Genomic DNA, 23,556 nt, shown 5'->3' on the forward strand with positions numbered 1-23,556 from the left:
TTTCAGTGTTGAATGACTGAGCTAGGCCGAATATAACCTGGCAATACCGGCTAGAAAATGAATCCGGGACAAAGTTTTCCTATACATGTTTGTTACCTTCAGAACAGGCCATATCTTTTCCCTTTAGACAACTCATTCTCTGTTGTACAAATTTAAAATATCATTGTTGAATAAGTTGTGTAAATGGTGTAGTGTTCCAATGAACGTTGAAAACATAAGATGATATAAATAGAATCTTAAATAGGTCATTCACCCTTTTAAGGCAACTACAGCTATCAAGTCGATCATTAATATTATAGTACTTCAACTCTGCTTCCCTACTCATATTCTTTGATTCCCTTAGTATAAAAAAAATCCACTAATCTGTGGTACATCAATGACTGAGCAACAACAGTTCTCTGAAATAAGAGAAATAATGAAGGTTCATTACCTTTTCAATGTGAAATGTTCTCCTTATGTTAATTTTAAAAGATCAACAACTTATTCTGAGACTTTGATCCCTGGTTCTAGATTTCCATAGCCAACAACACATGCTCCTAGTGTCAAACCCATTAAGAATTAAATGTTTCAATTTCAATTACCTTGTCTCTACTCTAGAGAAAGTAGTCTAGCCTATCTACCCTGGTTATTGAATCTTCAAATAACTCAATGAACTTGTCAAACACAATTTTCCTTTCATGAATATGTTAACTCTGCCTAATCAAATTAGGATTGCCTAAGTGCTCTGAGATCATACTGCTAATAATTGATCTGAGCGATTTTTTTTCCTGGTTGATAATGTTAAGCTGTAGTTTCCCATTTTATGCATCCCTTTTTCTTGAATAATGTGGTTATATTTGTTCTCTGTCAATCTATGGGATCTATTCTAAAATCAAGCGAGTACTGCAAGATTAAATCAGTGCATTCACTGCCTTTGTAATTGCTTCATTTAAAACACTGTGATATAAATCATCAGAATTAGATGGCTTTTAGTTTCATTATTCCCTCCATTAATGATTTTTTCATAATTTCTTTAAATTCTTCATTTTTACTCATCCCTTGGGTGCAATATGATTTCTCTCATCTACTGTGCTGTAATTTTGGAAATATGATTTTCCTCATCTATTAGATGCAAAGTTTTTGCTCAATATCTCCGCCATTCTCTTAATACCATTTGTAACTTATCTCTGCCTGTAAAAGGTTCTTGTTAACGTTTGCTCATCTTTTACTTTGAAGCATCTGTAGAAAACTTTACAGCATAATTTGTCTTTTGCTAGTTTTCTACACACTAATCAATTTTTTTTGTTAAATTCTAAAATTCTCTTGTGATTTTTTGGTAACATTATAAGCCTCTTCGTTTAGTTCAGTGCTAACCTCTCTTATTATCCACAATTGAATTCCTTTTCCACTGGGTTTTATTCCTTAGGAAATACAGTACATATTTACTCAATTATGAAATTTTTCTGTTAACCTTTGCCACTGTTGATCTATTATCATATCACTGAATCTAGTTTCCCAATATGCCTCAGCCAACTTATTCTTACAACTCATATAGTATACTTTGTGCAGATTTAAGGCATATTTTACGTTTCAATAAAACATTTTCAAACTTGGCATGCAGTTATGGAATATTTCTGATCTTTCCTCCCCAGAGATTCCTTAACTGGGAGGATACAAAATAAAGTATCTCATTACATGAAGCGATAGTAAGAACTGAAGTAGGGTCCCAACCCGAAACATCAGCTTTCCTGCTCCTCTGTTGCTGCTTGGCCTGCTGTGTTCCTCCAGCTCCACACTGTGTTATCTCATTACATGAAACTAGATTTTAAATAGTCCACTTCTCTTTTTGGTTCCTCAATTTACTAATCCAGAACACCATCTTCTACAAGTCCCATTAACTCATTCTCCACATTATTATTGCAAATTTTGTGTATTCAGTCTACACAGCATTCTGTTTGGGTTGATATGTGGGATGTAACATTCATACTGCACAAATGCCAGCAATGGCCGTCTACAACAGTAGAGAACGTAATCTCTCTCCTTGGCTTAAAAGTGGTGTAACCATTGTTAATTCCCCCACCATCCACACCTAAGGGATTACATCGACCAGAAACTGAATTGAACCACCAGATAAATACAGCGGCAACAAAAGCAGGTCAAATGTCAGTCATTGGAGATCAGAAACTCATTTCCTGACTTCAAATCCTATCCATCATTTGCAATGCACAAGTCTGGAGTGTGACAGAATACTTCAATTTTGATTAGATAAGTAAAACTCCAACATCATTCCAGAAGTTTGATGCTATCGAGACAGATAAACACTTGATAGGCATACCATCCACAAACTTAAAGATTCACTCCCACTGTCTCTGAACCTCAGTGTTTACCAACTACAAAATGCACAGCAGAAACTCAACCAGGTTTTACTGATGGCATCTTCTGAATTGACAATTTGACAACAAAGGCTAATTCTAATTCTAATTCCACCAGCTAGAAGGAGAATGGTAGGAGATGCATAGGAACACTATCTAGCTGCAAGTTCTCCCAAAGCCACACACCATCCTGAAACTGTTTCACCAGTCCTTCACTGTTACTGGGTTAAAACTCCCTTCTGAACCATATTATGAATGCACCTCCACTACAACTGTAGCTACTCAAGCAGGCTGCATTATGCCACCTTATCAGGGCAATTAGGGATGGGCAATAAATCCTGTTCTAGCCCATGATGTGTATATATCCTAGGAACGAATAAATTTAAAAAAATTAAGATTAATGGTCCGCATGATTACTGTAATTCTCTTGTTGTACCAGTAACTGCTTTATTTACAGCATGTCTGGCAATTCTATTTCAGTTTTGGAATTAAAATACTATATCCATCAGTGATTTCTACCTTTTGTTACCATCTTAACTCCACCCAAATTGGCTTTGCATCTTGATTTTCCAAGAAAATCCATTTTCTCTGCTGTGTTTGACTCATCCTTTCTTATGAAGTCTCTATACGTTAAAAGTGCAAGTTTGTATTTAATTCACTCAATCCTTGTTGCATGTGGATTGCCTATTCATTAAATAAAGTTTGTCACCATAAGAACAAAGAGAGATTTTGGAAGAATTGTCTTTATACATCATACAAAGAAAGTGAGGGAGTGATCATTGTCTCTATCTTAAGAAAGATTAAATAAACATTTATAGCTGAGCAAAGTACAACAGTAGATGAACCACAAAACAATACAATTTTAGTCTTAGTTTGATTCAGCAAACTGTGGATCCAGAAATGATGATGGCCAATGGTTTAGTTATATAAACATCTATAATTGTATACAATGGGCATGTTACAGAAAACGGCGGCCTTTCTGATGGAGATGATATGAATGGAAACTAATTTCATATCTGTGGATGCTATTACCCTGGCAGGGAGTCTATGCTGAAAGGGAAGGTGTTGAAGATCAATTCTTGGGGACTTCTTGAGGTGACAGTGCAGGTCTATGCTATTATGATGGTAAAGAGTAGATAGGTATGAGTAGAAATAAATTAACACACTTCTATTAAACTGGAAAACAGAGACAAAGAGAAGAAAATGATATATGATCACAATCATGGAGTATGTCATTTGTGCCTTTATTAGGGCTGTTTAAACATAATAGTGTTAAAATTTGATCCGCAAGATTTGAACTGGAAATTTCAGGAAAACTGGATATGCATCCGGAAGGTTTAAATTTGTTCAAGGACTTTGGGGAGCAAAATTTCACTGCCAGGTTTCATTTTTGAGGAACTTACTGATTTCGAAATAAAATACATTGTTTGCAACTTAAAACAGAAGGAAATACGTGTCTTTAAATAATCTCGCCTGGGATTTTCAATTAATCAGAAATGAAATTAGGTGCATGTATACTTTGACAATAGTGCTTAGTATGTCAGTGATCTGCCTCCAGGACGAATTGCTATTTTTAAAGCATGGGCAGGCAGAGGAGGTGGGGGAAACCCGGGAACCTGCTTGCCTCCAGCTAACAGCGCATTAAACTGCTTGAGGAGCTTCTTAGAAGAAGCTGATTTTCGCTTTGTGAAAGTGGTGATATTTGATAATTCAACCACTAGATGGTGCAGTACACACATATGACTGAAACGTATGAAAATCACATGTGCAGAATATAATTGACAGTATTGGAAAGACACAGTCTGATTTGTAAGTCATTTAACTTGAACAAATTGCTGCATATTAATACACATTTGTCAGGTTCAATGCAGCGAACAATTCAGTAATTTTTGCTTCTTAGGGTTTTTTTGTGTTAAATTTGGCGCAGTATCTTTTATTCCAGAAACATAACCATACTGGATTTGAAATATTAACATTGTTTCTTTCTCCACGGATGCTGCCAGATCTGCTGAGATTCTCCAGCATTTTCTGTTATGATTTCAGATCTCCAGCACCCAGAACACTTGGCTTTTATTGCTGTACTTTATTAGTTTGCCGTTTGGCCACTTCTCTGTACAAAGTGTCTGCTAGCGCGCTATGCCCGCTGTCTCCCCTCCTACAAGGCAATGGTAGCCTTGTTAATGGTTGCAGCCATCTTTGATGTTTGCTTTCACGAGGCAGCACCTTCCTCCAGGGAACTCTACAATTCAGCATCAAGCTCACTATCAGCTCGATTAGGTCATCTGCATTTAAAGATTGTATCTGACGAACAACACTGACGCAGTCCAAAATATGGACCCAGAAATTTTTAAGATTTTGGATACCGAATTCCAGATTGCAAATCAAATCCCTGGTGTCTACCTGACAAAAATTCTGCAGTGTTGAGAATCCTTTCTATGGTGGAACTGGAATTGACACTTCTTTTAAGAAATGCAACTGTAAGGTTCAGCTGAATTGAGCATGATCAGAGGCATTGATTTTTAATAAAGCACATAAACCCACTTAGATTAAACAATAAAAAATCAGGGATCCAATTTTCGCGTATATATGTGATAATTTAATCATATTTTAGTAAATTGCATGATAAGCATTTTGTAATATTGGTTAAGTGAAATAGCATCATACCAAAGAGTACAATCTGATTGTCATGATCTTATACTAGACAGTGATAATATTATGTAAGATAACTCTCATTTGCTTGCATTTCTTAAAATAATTGCTACAAGCAAGCATAAATGCTAGAAATGCTCAGCAGGAGACATTTATACTGTAACACTACAGAAAAGATCCTCCATCTCAAAGCAAAACAATTAAAATGTCTGGCCTTTGTGAAAATCGACACTTTGATTAAGATTCCTGATATCTTACTTTAACCATGAGGTTAAGCTAGTACAGTGCTTATATTACCAGCCAATAAGTTCAAATCCCACTATTTTAACTGAGAGACTTAAACTTGGTTAGTTGGGGATCAAGTGTTATGAGGAGAAAGTGGGAGAATGGGGTTGAAAAACTTATCAGCTATGATCGAATTGTGGAGCAGACTCGATGGGCCGAATGGCCTAATTTCTGCTCCTATATCCTATTGTTTTATGGCCTTAAATAAATCTGGATTAACTTAAAAAAGAAAAATGGTAATGGTGACAATGAAATGACTAGATTGTCATGAAAACTCACTTGATCCACTGAGGATCTTCAGGAAAGAAATCTGCGGACCTTACCTCATGAGACTAGATCTGTTGTAACATAGTTTATTCCGAACTGCGCTCTGAAACAACCTAGCGCTACATAGGGATGGGGTACAAATCACAGTGACGTCCACATTTGTGAATGAATTTTTAAAAAAATTGCTTCCACCGCATATACTGCATGGCCTGTAGAGTATTACCAACATTTTATATTTTATTTCATATTTCCAACATCAGTAGCTTTTTGTTTTTAATGATTATTACTCCTTGATTATGTTTCTTAAATATCTGAAATATACCTGCATAGAAATTTAATTTACAGTTTGATGGGCTTTTCTTGAGAAATTAAGATTTTAATCTTATTTTGCAAGACTCATTAAATGGTAAACTATCCATACTGTAAAAACTACTAATGGAGACCACTTTCACAACAAGATGTATGCATTTGATGAGATTTATAGCAATATTTCTGTAAAATAAAGATTGCATAATTAGAAAGTATGATTTCAGTTTTTAAAAATCTGTACTAAAATAATGGCTGATTTCCTCTCGCACTTATAATTTTAAACTTCCCTTTGGCTTGGTTACAAGAGGGAGGAGAATTTTTATTGTTGCCAACCAATGTCAAGTCATTCTCCAAAATTATTGTTTAGTCTTATTTCTACAGAAAACACAGTAAACCTTCTTGAAACCTTTACGAAAAATAATGTGTGTCCGTAAGGCTTTGTATTGTGAATGTTTCTCAGTAACTAGCCATTTTTTTTGCCTTTAGCCATTCTTTTTGACGGCCCATTTGTTCATGCAAAGATATAATCTTTCCTATTAATTCTTCCTAATTTGTCCATTACTTCTGTAGTTTAGATCAAAGAAGGAAGCTACAAAAGAAAGAAGGTGCTAAGAAAAAGTACATGGTCATTTTGTTTTCTTGAACCTTCAAATCGTGGTTCACAATTTACCATTAATTTCAGTATTTTGCTTTCATTGCACCCTTAGTGTTGGGTGAAACAGGGCATTCTTTTGAAACCCTATGACAGAACATCTCAATTCACCCATGCTTCCTTTGTTCTGTCCTATTGGCCAGCACAAGCTGTCAGGATTGAAGAAAGCTCAGACCTTACCAGGGAGCCAAATCACCTGTATGGTGGGTCTGTTCTGATACCGGTTTTTCCAGTGATGTTTTGTTCAGGTGTTCAAACGGTGGTGACGTGATCAACCATTCCTGCATTGTCCCGTACCTCCACACATTCAATTTCCTCTTTCCTCTCTGTGCGCTTTTTTTTCTTGTGCCTTTTCTTGGATGGAGGAAAAAAAGTTAGAAAGACAGGTAATATAACAAAACAGTGTAGCAGTGTACAGGTGGCTGTCAGAAGTAAGCACTTAAACAGTGTCAAGGTCAAATTTGAAGGCACAAAAACCAGGGGCATCAACCCTAAAAGAAAGCAAATATTACTCTGCAAGATGGCTGCTCCATTCCACTCTAAAGAGTTTTTGATACATTCAGTCCGGGTGCGTTCTTTTTCTAATACAAATGTAAAAAGCAGAGGTGCACAGTGGTCTATGGCATAGTTCAAAGAGTAGATAAGGCACAAGATTGAGATGCTGTCCATATCTACTTTCCATAGTGTCATCAACCCAACCACACCGAACTCCATTGATGTTACACTAAGTATTACCCAAACATTACCCAAAGCATTGATAACCAAAAAAACGGTCAACATTAGAATGATCAAGACACTAACACTGGAATTCAGAATTGGCGAGGTGATGGAGGAGCTATATCGATCCATGAAAACAAAGGTTGGGTTAAACACTATGTACTTTATCCTAGAAATCAGGGAGTGTTTTCTTAATGTTTCCAGTAAATCAACCATTTCATCATGTATATTCTCTGCAGTTCTAGCCACCATATACACACGGGAAGCGATGATATCTACTTCTTCTGATGTCTTTGAAAAAATTATATCATCCATATAATTTTGAAATTCTGGTTGCTTTAGAAACGAATTGGCTAGAATGTTGATAAATTCACTTTTGGTTAGTACCGTAACATTGAGTTTTTTCAAATACTGTAAGTAATGCTCAATCCATGATATTCTGATGAAGCCCCTGCTGATTACATGCAAGTCTTCCTGTATGGTTAGATTCCAATATTCTATTGGCTCATAAATATAAAAACCTATGACTGGGCTGTAGTTGCTGAAGTATTTTTGCTGGGTTATTGTAAAGGAAACACTTTGTGAGTCACTTGCAAGCAAATTAATGAGATTTGATCCATTACTGATTTGTAAACATCCCATGAAGGAAAATGATACATAAATCAAGTACAGTAGCACAACAAAGGGCTTGACATATGTATTAATGATCCATTCAGTGTAGTGCTCCCTCAAAAAACGTTGAATGAAATGTTTTTGATATGGATCACAGTCATGAGAACCTGACTGCTGGAATCCATCATTCATCATAGTTTTAAACCAGACAGGCCTGGAAGCTAGGTATTCAGGTGAGGGGATTCGACAGCAAAATATACTATGGTAGCGATTCTGTTCCAGTTGCCCAGCAAAGACCAAGCATGAGCCATAGAAAGAAATAATATAGAAGTAGTTTACTAGAACAGTGACACACATGTTCTGACAGAAGATTTTAACAGATTCAACATTTGTGAATGGGCTTGCACCCATACCAAAGGTAATGATATAGAGAGAGCTTGTCATTGTGTACGACACCATCACATCAGAATATGCAGATGCTATTCGCTCCTTAAATGGCTGATCTTCCTTTGTTCTCCTCCATCCAGCCAGCAGTTCAAAAATTCCTTTAGTTCCATGGCCTTGCAGAAAGTAGAATAAGAAAGCTGTTAGCATGTGACAATTCAAAATGTGTACAAACAGTTCTAGTGATGTCATAAACATTGGCAACACATGGCTAACTTAATGTTTTATCAAGCTTTGGCCAAGATTAACTAAAGAACATAAATAAATTTCATTTTCCACATAATTTTAAGGCTAATATATGTAAAAAAAAGCAAATTTCTTAGTTTGCTCTGCCATGTAGAAAACTAGAACAGGATAAAAGCAAGAGAAACAATGGAAAATGCAGATTCTACTTCAGCAAAACATCATAAATCAAATTCTCTCCAGGATTTTGTAAAGGAAAAATTGCTCATCTGCATGGGTAACGCATAATAGTGCATCACATCATTATCTCAACAACAATATAGAGAGATTTTACAAACTTGAGCTTCTAATATCGACCACACATATCTGCAAACATTTGTGGAAATTTAAAGGAAGGAGAGGTCTATTCATTCTACTAGCTGAGGTGATCTGTGAGGACCTTAGATATCCCACCAAAGTTTCCAGTTTGCAATCCTAGCAGGTGAGACTGCAGTCATATGTTTATGTTACATTCTCTCTATCAACATACATTAAGTGATGAGAGAATCTGAAGCACATATAGATAATGCTGTCAGTGTAATGCTATGAAATGATGGCTATCAATCACATAAGACAGTCTGAAGGATACCTTACAGGAATCCTCAGGCTCAGCAGAATAAGTGGAATGGCAGGCAGGAATTTCCTGGGTTACTGGAATATAAATATGTAAGTTTTTGGCATCTACAGAGGAAAGATTTATCTGCTGTCTCCCTGCTGAACAAATTAATTTTCCTAAATTTATGACTCAGATAGCATTTATTTTCTTTGCCACCACTGAGCATGTTTTAGGCCTCTGTTCTCACCATCAACCATTCCTCCCAAAATGTTTGATTCCTGTATTTCAGACCACCAACTAAACCCGTTAACCAACCTCAAAACTCTGCTTCTTGTTGAGCAAGTTAAAGGTCGCTGAAAAATGGCCACAAAACATTTTAAAAGGTATATTCCTACTTCTTTAATCATTCCGTCCTTTTTCCATCCTTCTCCCTATCCACACTTTTCTTCTCCCCCTTTATTTTCATTTTCCATTTCCTCCATCCTGCTTTCTCTTTTTCATCTACCTCTCTCCTACATTGGCTCTCCATCCCCAAGGTCAAAATGAATGGGAATTTCCTAAAACAGTTTTAAGAAAGAAGTTTTTAACATAGATGTGGCAGTAAGATTATGAGTAAAGCCAAATTTTATCTTTATTTTGGATGTGGCCCATGGTGTGGTTGGAGATGGAAAAAGTTAGAAGCAAAAAGTTGAATATCATTGGGAAAAGGCAAGCTGGGAAATGTAGAAAAGGAGTTTTTAAAGTATAAAATTCAAAGAAAAAATATACACATCTGTGGAAAATAACATGTGGTCAGAAAGATATGTAATTTAGTTGTAGAATTGTGCAACAGATCAGTTCCAAAATTAACCTAGGTACTTGTATTGAAAGTGTCTTTCTGATGTGACAATGAACCAAAACAGGCCAGTGGAATAAAAAAAGTGGAAAATTCCATTAGAAATGTTTCTGTAGCATTTTGAGAGTATAAAACTCTATTAGTAAGAATTTCAATCTATTATAGAGCTATAAGAATCTAGTTAATTAATTTCTCGACACAACACTCATGCACCTTTCCCTAAACACAATCCCAAACTCATCACATGACATAATTGTCATAAGCACTTAGTCAAACGTTTAATAAACTGTCTCTACAGTAATTGACAAACCTTGTATGACATGACAAATTACTCTTGCTGCAAAATCCTTACCCAAAAAAAGTGACAATTGCTGCATCTCAAGAGCTACAAGCAAAAAGACACATGGGTCTTCTAAAATAAAAATTCTGGTGCAATTTTGTGATTTTAAAGGCAGTAAAAATGGAGAGAAGACAGTTTAAGCTGGTTTTCTGGCACAAAACTGATCCACCTGATACTCTTTATGGCCTTTCCAACAACAATTCTATCTGCCAAGTCCTGATAGAGCTCAATTACTTTTATTGAATTCAGGCAAGTGGTCCTGCAGCTCCCTGAACTGTAATTCCATATTCGCAAAATATTCCAAGTAACATAGATGTTCCTTGGTCAACTAAATCACAAGATTTTGGGACAATATTAGACAAATATCTGTCACCTGCTGAGGAGAACTTGCAGCAATGTACTGCTATCTGGGGCTATAAAGGTGAGCTTCATAAAATAACCTTTAGCAGATGTTTATTCAGGCCGCTATTTGATATTCTACAATATTGGAAGTGCACACATACTCTTGTCCAATCACTGACACACTTTATGAAATTGAGTGTTGAAAAGTTCATCACTGTCAGCATCATGGTAAGGGTATTGGTTAGCTCAGCTGGTGGGGCAGCTCACTTGCAATGCAGAGTGATGCCAATAACATTCTATTACTAGCTGAGCTGATTATGAAGGCCCTGCCTTCTCAACCTTGTCCCTTGCAAGAGGCACAGAAACCCCCATGTTAAGTTCATCACCAGTCTTCTTTAATGGGAGAGTAGACGATGGCAAATTGCACTTTCATAACAGACTGCAACAAGATAGGATAATGATACATTCCCAAGGTCCACGTTAAAATCGATGCTATCTACGTTGTTTTGTGAAATCCCCTAAAATTCCTCAACAGATAGGGTTTCCATTCTCTGAATGCATGGTTTATATATGACAATGTGCAGAGGAATTCACATCAGTGAAAGATGTATGGCATGTTGTTAACCTGTCATTGTGGTGTGAGCTATTCTCCAACCGAGTAATTATGTTAGCGCCTGTAATATTTGCACAGGATGTGGCTAACATATTATTAAAGGATTCAGAAGATGTTTACTACAGCTCCTGATATACATATTTCATACTGACAGGCATTTCAGTGTCTGGATTAATGTTAAGCTATTTCATTACAACCAAAGCTTGCTCTCATTAGTGCAACAAGTTTCAAGGAGCCCAGGTTAAAATAAGGTCATGTGTTAAGATAGCGATGATATCATAAGCATAGAGGTTAAACAGTATTCCGGCATGGTGACTTTGAGACAGAATACAACATCTTTCTTTTTCCAAAGCTAAAAAAATTCCAAACAGTTATACATGGTTGTACCCAGGAGCAAGTTATCAATTTGACCATTAAACAAACAGGTCAGACAAAGTTGACAAGATGAACAACTCAAACTTTGATATGATGTCTTGGAGTTTTGACAACTCTTGATTTTGTGTTTGCATACCTATCCCATCTGGAGAGCTATGTGCCATGCTGAATGGCTCTTGGTTGATACTCAGTTGTCTTGTTGTAAGTTGTCACTGAACATCGCTGCACAATCATCATTGTCAGAATTTTCTTCCTCACTTTCTTCATGCATGATAATTTTATTGAATATTGGTCAGAGTTTGCCTCTGCTCCTTTACAATATAGCACCATGATCAGCAATAACTTCATACAATTTGGTCTGGTTGCATATTCTTGAAGCTGATATTCAAGTGTTTGTACTTGGATTCAGGATTCAAAGTCTCTGCCCATTGCTCAGATGTAATAGTTCTCTAACTGCCCATTCACCATGTATCTCTTTCATTCCCTCTTTTGAAGAAGATAATAATCAGAATGGTTAGACAATTTGTTGCTGTTCAAGGTCATTCATACTTGCCTTCTGAGAATAAGCTGCTTTGTGAATAGTAGTCCCGTGGATTTTGAGTGAAAATACAGCAAAGCAATGTAAAAATCTAGGTGCTCCAGTTTCCTCCCACAGTCCAAAGATGTGGATTGGCTATGCTAAATTGCCCATGGAGTCCAGAGATATGTAGGCTAGGTAGATTAGCCATGGGATTTTGTAGGGCTACAGGGTAAGGGGGTGGTTCTGGGTGGGATGCTCTTTGAAGGGTCAATGTGGACTTGATGAGCTGAATGGCCTGCGTCCACACTGTAGGGATTCTATGAATCACTTCGCACTTTGCACACATGGCTTGAAATGGTTTGGCAACAAATTACAGTCCATGGTCAGATGGTCACCAAAAGACAAAATTGTAGTCATATGTCTGCTATGGTTGTATTTGTTATGTTGCTAAGTCATTGGAGAAGTAACAAATACAAAGTGTTGAAATATTCTCCATACTCTCCTTTCTTACTATTTTCATTCAAAGAGTGATTGGAAGATTACGTGCATATGGGGATTACCTCTGTTAGTGAGTTTGATATGTTAAGGCATGCCTCACATGTGTTCATAAGTCATTGAATATTCTGATGCATGGTCTGTACATGTACTCACATGCGAGTCAACATGTGAGTTCAATCCATATAAACCTGAGTCTAGCATGGATACGATTTTTTACTTATGCTTTTGGCATTAGGACTTGTTTGATCTTGAAAATGACTTGCCTGGGTGTACCAAGGTCATCTCTGTGAGACCAAAATGAACATCCCGAATGATGTATGTCAACACTGGAAAATAATCTTTTGTAACTCGTCTTTGGCAGGAGCTGATTGCAACAGTTCACACTCTCTTTGGCTAAAGTGTCAGAGATCAACCTTGAGAATGTCTTCACATCAAGCAATTCGATTTCATTGCACATGGTGTGTTCTGTCTTAGTGAGTATGCTTAGAATCTCATGAGTTGTGATTATACTGAGATCTGCACATACTGTTGGTCCTACCACTGCTGGACTCTTGGTGTATACCAGGTCGGAGATTTCAGAAGCCAAAATTAACTTGTATATTGGCGCAAAAATGCAATTGTGCTAATGCTAATTGGTGATCCAATATATGCTGAGAGATGGCCTCTTCTAGGTTGTAACATAAAGTACCATTAGTGTAGACATATGACTTTCAGGATAAATCATAGTAATATCTTAACACGAGCTCCTCTGTCAATTTTTGCTTTCAAACTGTCCATTCAGGATATATGTTGTTATCAGATAAAAAAGTTTCTGGTCACATTATACTGTTGATATTCAGCTTTTTTTAAATTCTGTAGTGATTGGAACGAGGGTCAGGTGGGTGCCTTTGACTATCAGATTGGGCTTGTTAACCTGGGCAATCAGGAAGCCCTGGCTGACAGGTATAAACAGGAGATTGAGGTGGTCAATTCAGTCCAGGGACTGGCTTTGAGCTGGCTGGTCATGTTCCAATGTAAGTGCACATGTAAATAAAAGGTGGCTTGGTGATGGGATGCCAGCCTCTGTGCTATTATTTCACATTCTTTCATAGGTTGTGGACTTCAATAGCTGAGCACACATTTACTGCCCATCCTGAGTTGCCCTTGAGAAGGTGGTAATGACCTTCTTGAGTAGGCACATCAAAAGGACCACTGGGGAGAGTGTTCTGGGATTTTGGCTCAGGGATGGTAAAATGTTTGAGGTCAGGATGGTGACTGCCTTGGATGAGAATTTGCAGGTGGTGATGTTCCCATTTATCTGCTGCCCTTGTTTCTCAAGATGGCAACATTTGTGTTTGGAAGGTGCAGTTGATGGAATCTTGATTAGTTGTTGCAGTTTGTCTTCTTGATGGTGCACACTGATATTACTTTATGTTGGTATTAAAGGGAGTGGATATGGTGTCAAACAAATGGGCTGCTTTGCCCTGTTTGGTTTTAAGCTTCTTGTGTCATCCAGGCAAGTTGGGAGTATTCCATCACACTTCTGACTTGTGCCTTGTAGATGAAGTGGATTTGAGGAGTCACAGGATAAGTTACCTCATGAGAATTCCTGGCCTCTGATCTGCTCTTATAGCCACAGTGTTTGTGTGACTAATCCAATTAAATTTCAGTTCAATAGTAAATCATCAGAATGTTGATAGCTTGGAATGCAGTGATAGTAATGTCATTGGATGTCAAGTGGAATTAATTGGATTTCCCACTGTTGGAGATGGTAATTGCTTGGTAGTTGTGTGGCACAAAAATCTTATTTGCCAGCACAAGCCTGATTATTGTCCAGGTGTTCCTGCATTTGGACATTGACTGCTTTGCTATCTGAAGAATTGCAAATGCTGCTGAGCTTTGTGTAGTCATCACTTAACGTTGCACTTCTAATCTTATGTTGGAACAAATGTCATTAAAGCAACTGATGGTTGGGCCTAGGGCCAAGAGATCCTGCTGAGATGACTGACCTCCAACATGCAGTTAGTGGTAAACATTGTGGTTGTGATTAACTGCAATATTAATATGTATCACCCCTGAAGGCATATGTGTGCTCAATAGCACTCTGCAACCTGGAAGTTTGTTATCTGGGTAACTTAACTCTGTTCAGACAGCAGGTGATGGATTTCTTCCAATTGACATATAGTACCTCTCTGGTGCAGTAATGGACTGAAAATTGGGAAACATCTGATATTTCATCTATCCTATTCCAAATGAATCATGGCATGAAGAAATTCTGGATATGGGACACCCTCACAATCAGTGGCAGTGCCAATCTTCGTCCTTCTCTGAGACTACAACTATGTTTCCAAGAAGTGTTCAAGCATTGTAAGCACTTACTTTGTAAAGCACAAACATTTTTTGCAATGCTCTTGGCTCTGTTGTACAAGAAGAGATGTGTTTCCAGAGATTGTTGATGAGGGCATTCCTCTCCCTCCCTATAACACCTCTTCCCCCTTGAGCACCCTGCCCATTTGTTAACTATCTCTGCATCATTGCCGTCATACTGTAGCTCTCAGTGGCCTGCCACCATTTTGACACACAATTGCTATATTCAGAGCCCTTAATGTCACAAACAATGCTTTATCCACATTCAGTACAAGCCCATGCAAACTTCATCTATAGGCAGCTCCGAAAACACAAAAGAAGTAAAGAAACAAGATAATCATCACTCTTTACATCACTTCTCAAAACCACTTCAAATCTCAGTCTGTCACTGCCAATGAATTACTTTAAGAGTAGTTATTGTTTTTTAAAAAATGCACCACAATATGTACACAACACCTCCTACAAGCAGCAACAAGGCGATGAAAGCACAATCTGTAGTTGTGATATTGAATAAGGAATAAATATTGGCCAGAGATAACTCTGCAGCCCTTCTGTGAAATAGCAGTTATGGGACTAAGGTATCATAGCAGTTATAGAAACATGTCTCAGGGAGGGGTAGGACTGGCAGCTTAATGTTCTGGGCTATAGATCCTATAGGAAGGATAGAAAGCAGGGCAAGAGAGGAGGGGAATGCCATTTTTAGTTAAGAATAACATTGCCGTTGTACTTCTGAAGAATGTTCCTGGGAGAAAGTCAGTGAAGTTATATGGGTGAAGCTGAGAAATCCGAAAGAGATGATAATCTTACTGGGAGTGTACTATAGACACCCCCCAATAGTCAGGAAATTAAGAAATAAATTTGTAAGGAAATCTTAATTATCTGCAAAAATAATAGGGTTGTAGTGGCAGGGGATTTTAATTTTCCAAACATAGACTGAAACTGCATTATATTAAGGGTTTGGATGGACAGGAATCTGTTCAGTGTGTACATGATATTTTTTATGCAATATGTGGATGTACTAACTAGAGAAGGAGCAAAACCTGACCTTCTCTTGGGGAAATAAGGCAGGATAGGTGACTGAGGTGTCAGTGGGGGAGGACTTTGGGGCGAGTAATCATAATTCTATTAGTTTCAGAAAAATAGCTATGGAAAAGGATTGACCTGTTCTAAAAGTTAAAGTTCTAAATTTGGAATAAGGCCAATTTTAACGGCTTTAGATAGGAACTTTCAAAAGTTGATTGGGGGAGGCTGTTCACAGGTAAAGGGAAGGTTGGAAAGAGCGATAATGAGAGTTCAGAGACAGCGTGTTCCACTTAGTGTGAACGGCAAGGCTGGTAGGTGTAGAGAATGCTGACTAACTAGAAAAATTGAGACGCTGATGAAGATGAAGAATGAGGCATATGTCAGGTATAGACAGCTGGGTTTAAATGAATTCCTAGATGAATATAAGTGCAGTAGGAGTATACTTAAGAGGGAAATCAGGAGGGCAAAAAGGGGACATGAGATAGCTTAAGCAAATAGGATTAAGAAGAATCTAGAGAGATTCTACAAGTACCTTAAAGGCAAAAGGCTAAGAGGGAGACAATAGGGCCCCTTAGAGATCTGTTTATGCGTGGACCGGCAGGAGATGGGTGAGACAGTTAAAAAAAAAATTCGTATCAGTGTTTACGATGCCAAATGACATGGAAACTAGGGAAATTGGGGAACTAAATAGTGATGTCTGAAAAGTGTCGATGTTACAGACAAAGAGGAGCTAAAGATCATAAAATGTATTAAGATAAATAGATCCCCAGGACTTGATCAGGTGTGTTCCAGAACATTTTGGAAAACTGGGGAAAAGATTGTTATGCCCCTTGCTGAGATATTTCTATCATTGATAATCATGGGTGAGGTACACGTAGACTTGAGATTAGCTAATGTGGTGCCATTATTTAACAAAGGCTGTAAAGAAAAGCTAGGGAACTATTGACCAGTGAGTCTGACATCAGTGGTGGGCAAGTTGTCAGAGGGTATTCTGAGGGATGAGAATTACATGCATTTGGAAACACAAAGATTGTTTAGGGATAAAAACCAAAAGAGCTGTGGATGCTGTGAATTAGGAAGAAAAAGTCTCTGGAAAAGCTCAGCACGTCTGGCAGCATCTGTGAAGGAAAAGACAGAGTTAACATTTCGGGTCCGGTGACCCTTCCTCAGAACTGATTAAGGAGAGTCAGAATGACTGTGCACTGGAAATTGTGCCTCAACAACATGATTGAGTTTGCTGAAGCGGTCACAAAGAAGATTAATGAATGCAGAGTGGTAGATATTATCTATATGAACTTCAGCAAGGCATTTCACAAGGTTCTACGTGGTAGACTGGCTAGTAAGGTTAGATCATATGGAATCTGGGGGAGCTATCCAACTGGATACTAAATTGGCTTTAAGGTAAGAGACATAGAATGGTGATAGAGAGTTGCTTTTTGGATTGGAGGTCTGTGACCAGCAGTGTGCCGCAAGGATCAATGCTGGGTCCATTACTTTTTGTAATTTATACAAATGGCTTGGATGTGAATATAGGAAGTATTGTTAGTAAGTTTGCAGATGACACTAAAATTGGTGGTGTAATGGACAACAAAGAATTTTACCTCAGTGTACAATGGAGCCTTGATCAGATGAGCCAATGGGCCAAGGAGTGGCAAATAGAGTTTAATTTAGATAAATTCTGCCTTCGCTTGCCTTACCAAAATACAACACCTGACGTTTATGTAAATGGTAGGGCCCTGGAGAGTACTGCTGAACAAAGAGATCTAGGGGTGCAGGTGCACAGTTCATTGAAAGTGGACTCACAGGTAGGGAGCGTAGTGAAGCAGGCATTGGGATGTTTGCCTTTATTGGTCAGGGTATTGCATGTAGGAGTTGGGACTTGGTGTTGTGGCTGTACAGAACATTGGTGAGACCACTTTCGGAATACTTTGTGCAGTTCTGGTCTCTCTGCTATTGGAAGGGTGATGTTAAACTTGAAAGGGTTCAGAAAAGGTTTACAAGGATATTGTTAGGATTGGCGGGTTTGAGCAACTGGGAGAGTCTGAATAAGCTGGTGCTATTTTTCTTTGGAGTGTCAGAGAGAGGTGGCGTTATAGAGGTTTATAAAATCATGAGGTGCATGGATGGGGTGAAAGACTAAGATTTTTTTTCTCAGGTAGGGGAGTCCAAAACTAGAGACTGTGTACATTTAAGGTGAGAGGGAAAGATTTAAAAGGGACCTGAGGTTGCAACCTTTTCACACAGATGGTGGTGTGTGTATGGAATGAGCTACCACAGGGAGAGGTGTGTACAATTACACAATTTAAGATATCTGGATTAGTACATGAATAGGAACAGTTTAGAGAGAAATGGGCCAAATGTTGGCAAATGGGACTAGATCAGTTTAGGATATCTGGTCAGCATGGATGAGTTAGACTGAAGGGTCTGTTTCTGTGCTGGATGACTCTATGACACTAGTATTTGCTTCCAGCCATCCAAGCAGACAGCTGAGATCTCAGTGCAACTTTTCTGAAAAACAGCATGGCTCTCCCTCACTGAACGACTGGAATTGTTAGCCTTAGTGTTTGTTCACAAGCCTCAGAAGGGCCTGAACTCAGAATCTTGCAAACATGTTAAAAACTGAAGCATAATTAACACTCAAGATTGAATAAATACAGGGGAACATAATACTTGACTCACCAGCTGGTGATGATCCCTTAAATAGTAATGAAGAGGGGTTCTTCATGTTGTAGAATGCAAGCTCTGCTCTGTGTGTTTGAGAAACAATGTTAAATGGAACCGTGAGGACTAAAATGACTTCACTGGGGTGAAATCAGTATCAGATAGTGTTTGATGCTGGATACACCAGATGCCAGAAACAACGTGAGGTAATTTTCCTCAGAGAAACAAGCTGGAATAAGTATAGCTGGTAAGTTGGTATGTAACATCAAAGAGATCATTAGGAAAGTTTCACTGTAATATACAATCAAAAATATGGTTCTGCTGAGGGAGTGAGAAGTTAGTGCTAGAAAGCAGCACCTTGTAGGTAGTCATGATTGAATTACTACCTGAATCATGTGCAAATTAGCATAGGATGAATAAGATTTAGAGAAGTAAAGCTGTGACTAAAAGACAAGTGTATGCGAAATGTTGACTCTTGTAAGTGAATTCTGAGCTAGAGGATATGGTTTCTAAATTAAACATTTCCTTTGTCGTACAGATATGAGGTTTTTTCTCAGTTGTGCAAATTTAGAATTTTTTGCCTCAGAAGACAGTGGAGACAGAAGTTGAATACTTTTAGGGTGGAAATCAGGAGAACCAAAGTTTTTTTTAGTTTAGATGATGATATGGAATTCAAAAGACAAACTGATAGATCATAATCTTGTTGAATGGCAGAACAAGGTTGGACGGCTGAATCGTCTGCTTCTCCTAATTCAAACTAATCTGGGATGAAATCAGCTCTCATAGTGTCAAAAGTGCCAATAATACGGAATTTGATTTTGCAAGCTATTAGTTTTGCAAAGGAATATTATCTTATTGAGGTTTACAGAACAGGTAAAGGCCTTCCAGGGCCAACAATTTTGTGCTGGTTAAAAACAATCATCAACTATTCTAATCCTATTCCCCAGCACTCGGCCCATAGCCTTCTCTGCCTTGGCATCACGGGTGTATGTCTAAATACTACTTAAATATTATGATGTTTCTGGCCTCTACCATCCTTGTCAGAGCTTTGTTGAACATGGAGTAATCCGTGAGGATTCAACTGAGATCTGCATATTTTGGTGTCTGAAAGCTGAGTCCTACCTCATCACTCCCTCGTGAAGTAATACTTAACTATCAGTTCACACTTGTTTAGCAAAAGGAAATAATGGAAATGCCTACAGATTAATTCTACACAAGATGTACCACTTGGTTCATTTGTTTGACATACTATAAATGAACTACTGCTACTGTGTTAAATAATTCATTCAATATGAGACTTGATCAATAATTGACATTGAAAGTTCATTTCTTTGCCCACACTGAATTGCTGTCATATCTTAACCAGACTTTATTTCAATTTAGAGTGATGCTAATAAATAAATGGTGGATGTTTTTATATGGCTTTACCTCAGCTTCTGTGGAATTAAATGTTGCTGCGTGACAAAGTATCCCATCTACAGCAATAGACATATTCATGAATCTACTGAAAATGTGAGTTACATTGCCATTTTTATCATTCTTATTTTTGACACCAAATCAGGGGAGGCAATGGCCCAGTGGTATTATCGCCGGACTGTTAATCCAGATACCTAGATAATGTTTGGGAGACCTGAGTTTGGGTCTCACCATGGCAGATAGTGGAATTTGAATTCAATAAATGTCTGGAATTAAGAATCTGATGATGACCTTGAATTCTTGGAAATTCTTGGAAAATTCATTGTCAATTCTTGGGAAAAACCAATCTGGTTCACTAATATTCTTGAGGGAAGAAAACTGCTATCCTTACCTGGTCTGGCCTGCATGTGACTCCAGGCACACAGCAATGTGGTTGACTCTGAACTGCCCTCTGGGCAATTGGGGATGGGCAATAAATGCTGCCTGGCCAGAGATGCCCTCATCCTGTTAATGAATTAAAAAATTGTCTTGCAGTACAGGAGGATTCTTGACAATTTCTTCACAGCAACTCTCTGGGTAAGTTCTCAATTACGTTGAGCCTATAAAAGGGCATATGGTGTTTTTACTTCCATGCTTTCTTACTGAGATCAATGAAGGGAATTATATTTTTGTTAACCAGCCCATGAGGTTCAGTGCAACCCCTCTCCCCTGGAATAGCTACTATGGAGCGTTAGGACTGACTGTGATCCACTCCCTGGACTGCAGAGGCACGGATTTCCTGATTGGAATCACCCTGACCATGGCCCACCTTGAATTGACAGTGGAGGTTGTCATTGACTTACTGTACTGGCAGCCCTGAGTCATGGGTGCCTCCGTGGAGTTTGTTAAAGACAGTTCCTCTTAGACTTTGAGACATGGCTGCTTGCTTGCTGCACATACAGTGGATTTGCTATGTAAGCTGCTAGCACTCGGTGCAGGTTTGAGATTGACGTAGCACGCTGATGTGCAGCAAGATGTACGGCCCATTGACTGAAGACAGTTGACCAGCAATGCACACTGTCTGACTGTGCCTGTGCTAACTGACACAACGAGACGAGGCATAGATGGTGTGAGCTTCAGCCACATGCTAACTGAATAAGCAGTGAGAGAGCAAGTGAGCAGCCATGAGCTGGTTGCCCGTACCTGTGTTCAAAGCAAAACCTGAAAGGACCAAGGATATCTGTATCTTTCAAGCCTAATGGAAGAGGCAGTTCTCTGTATTGTGTTGCTGGCTGTGACACAGCCTGTGACATCGACTTTCACTGCAAAGTTTGAGGAAGACTGTACACTCTGGAAACACAGGCTTATGTTGCAGGACACACCGATAACTAGCATTGGCTTCTAATGCTAGTTGTCGGTGTGTCCTGCAACATAAGCCTGTGTTTCCAGAGTGTACAGTCTTCCTCAAACTTTGCAGTGAAAGTCGATGTCACAGGCTGTGTCACAGCCAGCAACACAATACAGAGAACTGCCTCTTCCATTAGGCTTGGAAGATACAGATATCCTTGATCCTTTCAGGTTTTACTATCTTCCTGTCTATGTTGTCGCTGTGGGCAACCCCATCCTTCAGGAGAGGGGAAGGAATGTTAGTTATGTAACGTATAGAGTTGGGTGATATGTTTGACATAGCTGATTGCCTGGATGGTTTGTGACTGTAAGTTAGGAATAAGTGTGAGATTGGTACCACTGAAAGGTGTATGAGAGTAAGTATTTGAATGTTAAAATTGACTGACTCCTGGTTGTCAGGGACAACTGTGGGGTGAGCTTTCAGAATGTGAGCATTGGAGTGGGATGACAGACTGTGTAACAGCGGGTAGATGTCATGTCAGGCTACATTCACTGGCCTGGGCTATTTGTGTGAAGTCATCAGTCTTCAAACACTGTTGCCCTTGGGGCCAGAAGCAGGAAGAGATGTGAAAGCAGGTGTTTCAACTCTGGTCTGACTGTGGGCTTTAGGAGGTTACTGGTGCATCATAGTTCCATGGCATTGCTCCTCTTATCATAGAGGGACTAGGAAGTGGTGCTAAAGTTAAAATTAGAACTAGGGAATTCAAGGACGATGTCTGCAAGCAATTCTTCACAAAGTGCAGTGGGTACCTGAAGCTCCCCTAAAAGTAAGCTGAGACTCCTGCCTCAATCTCCTGAGGAGAGACGAGGAGTATTATTGCACTATTGATGAACTCTGAGTTTCTGACCTAGACTTCTGAAATGCAGAATGAACGTTAAACTCAACAGTTCCCTCACAAAGTAGGGTTTGGAGGAAAATAAGTCACACCTTTTTTTTACAGCAAAAGCTGCTGCAGTCTGTTAAGAGTTTCAATGATCTGAGGCTTGTGTTACTTGAGCTATCTCCAGTTCCGTTTCATAGAAATTTTTAAAATAATATCTGCAACGATTCATTATCATGTGGCCAGCATTTCTTTGTTTGCAGTTGATACCCGCTCAGCCTGTTCATCCCACCTCTCATCCCCAGAAAGTGTTCATCCTACCCTTCACACCCACAGAATCATGATGTGGAAGTGCTAGTGTTGGACTGGGGGTGGACAATGTCAGAAGTTACATGACACCAGTTTATAGTCCAACAGGTTTATTTGGAATCACACAAGCTTTTTGAGTGCTGCTGTTTTGTCAGGTGCAGTGAGAGAGCAGGGCACACAGACAGAGTTTATGGTTAGGAAGCGAGATCAAGGGTCATACAACTGGTCTGATTGGAGTGTCAGATGATAAGCCTCTGCCAAGCATGTCAGATGGTGTGTAAAATGTTTTTAAAGTCAATGTCAGAGCTGTGCTGTCATGACAATTAGGCAGAGCCATATGAACACACAAAAGGTGACATCTCAGGTCAGACACTGAATTGTAGATGTGAAGCTTTGTTCAGAATTTGCCTCCGTTTTATCCTGGAATCAGGTTGGTTTTATTCCAAAAGCTAGAATTTATAAGATGCCATACTGACTGACTGTGACTACAAATTGTGTGTTTTTGAACAAAATAGAACTTCTCTGCAAATAAGCAAACATCTTGGATGAAATGATTCGCCTCACGGATTTCATTGATGATGAGCACTTCACCAAGATTATCCCTAGGCCTCCACTTCTCGCCTTCAAACAACCACCAAACGTTAAACAGACCATTGTTGACAGCAAACTATCCAGCCTTCAGGACAACATCAACCATAACACCACACAACTCTGCCATATAAACCTCTGCCAGATGTGTCAGATCATTGACACAGACACTACCATCACACGTGGGGGCACCACCCACCAAGAAAATGGCAGATACTCATATGACTCTGCCAATGTTCACTATCTCCTACGCTGCAGGCAAGGATGCCCGAAGGCATGGTATGTTGGCGAGACCATGCAGACATTACTACAATGGATGAATGGACACAATGTAATAATCGCCAGACAGGCATGTACCCTCCCAGTCAGGGAAGACTTCAGCTGTCAAGGGCATTCAGCCTCTGATCTTTGGGTAAATG

General features: G+C 38.8%; 1 protein-coding gene across 2 annotated transcripts in view; it reads right to left on the reverse strand.

Annotated features, from left to right (window-relative positions):
- Positions 1-6,068: 6,068 nt before the first annotated feature.
- The window catches only part of ptchd4 (patched domain containing 4), a 76,701-nt gene continuing 59,213 nt past the window's right edge, over positions 6,069-23,556 (reverse strand). For both annotated transcript variants that reach the window (XM_048531602.2, XM_048531601.2), the window contains exon 3: positions 6,069-8,402. In XM_048531602.2, the coding sequence (XP_048387559.2) occupies positions 6,766-8,402 (1,637 nt within the window). In that variant the 3' untranslated portion in view covers positions 6,069-6,765. The remainder of the gene's footprint in view (positions 8,403-23,556) is intronic.

This window comes from Stegostoma tigrinum, chromosome 4, assembly GCF_030684315.1.
Source record: "Stegostoma tigrinum isolate sSteTig4 chromosome 4, sSteTig4.hap1, whole genome shotgun sequence".
In the NCBI taxonomy this organism is placed as follows: Eukaryota; Metazoa; Chordata; class Chondrichthyes; order Orectolobiformes; family Stegostomatidae; genus Stegostoma; species Stegostoma tigrinum.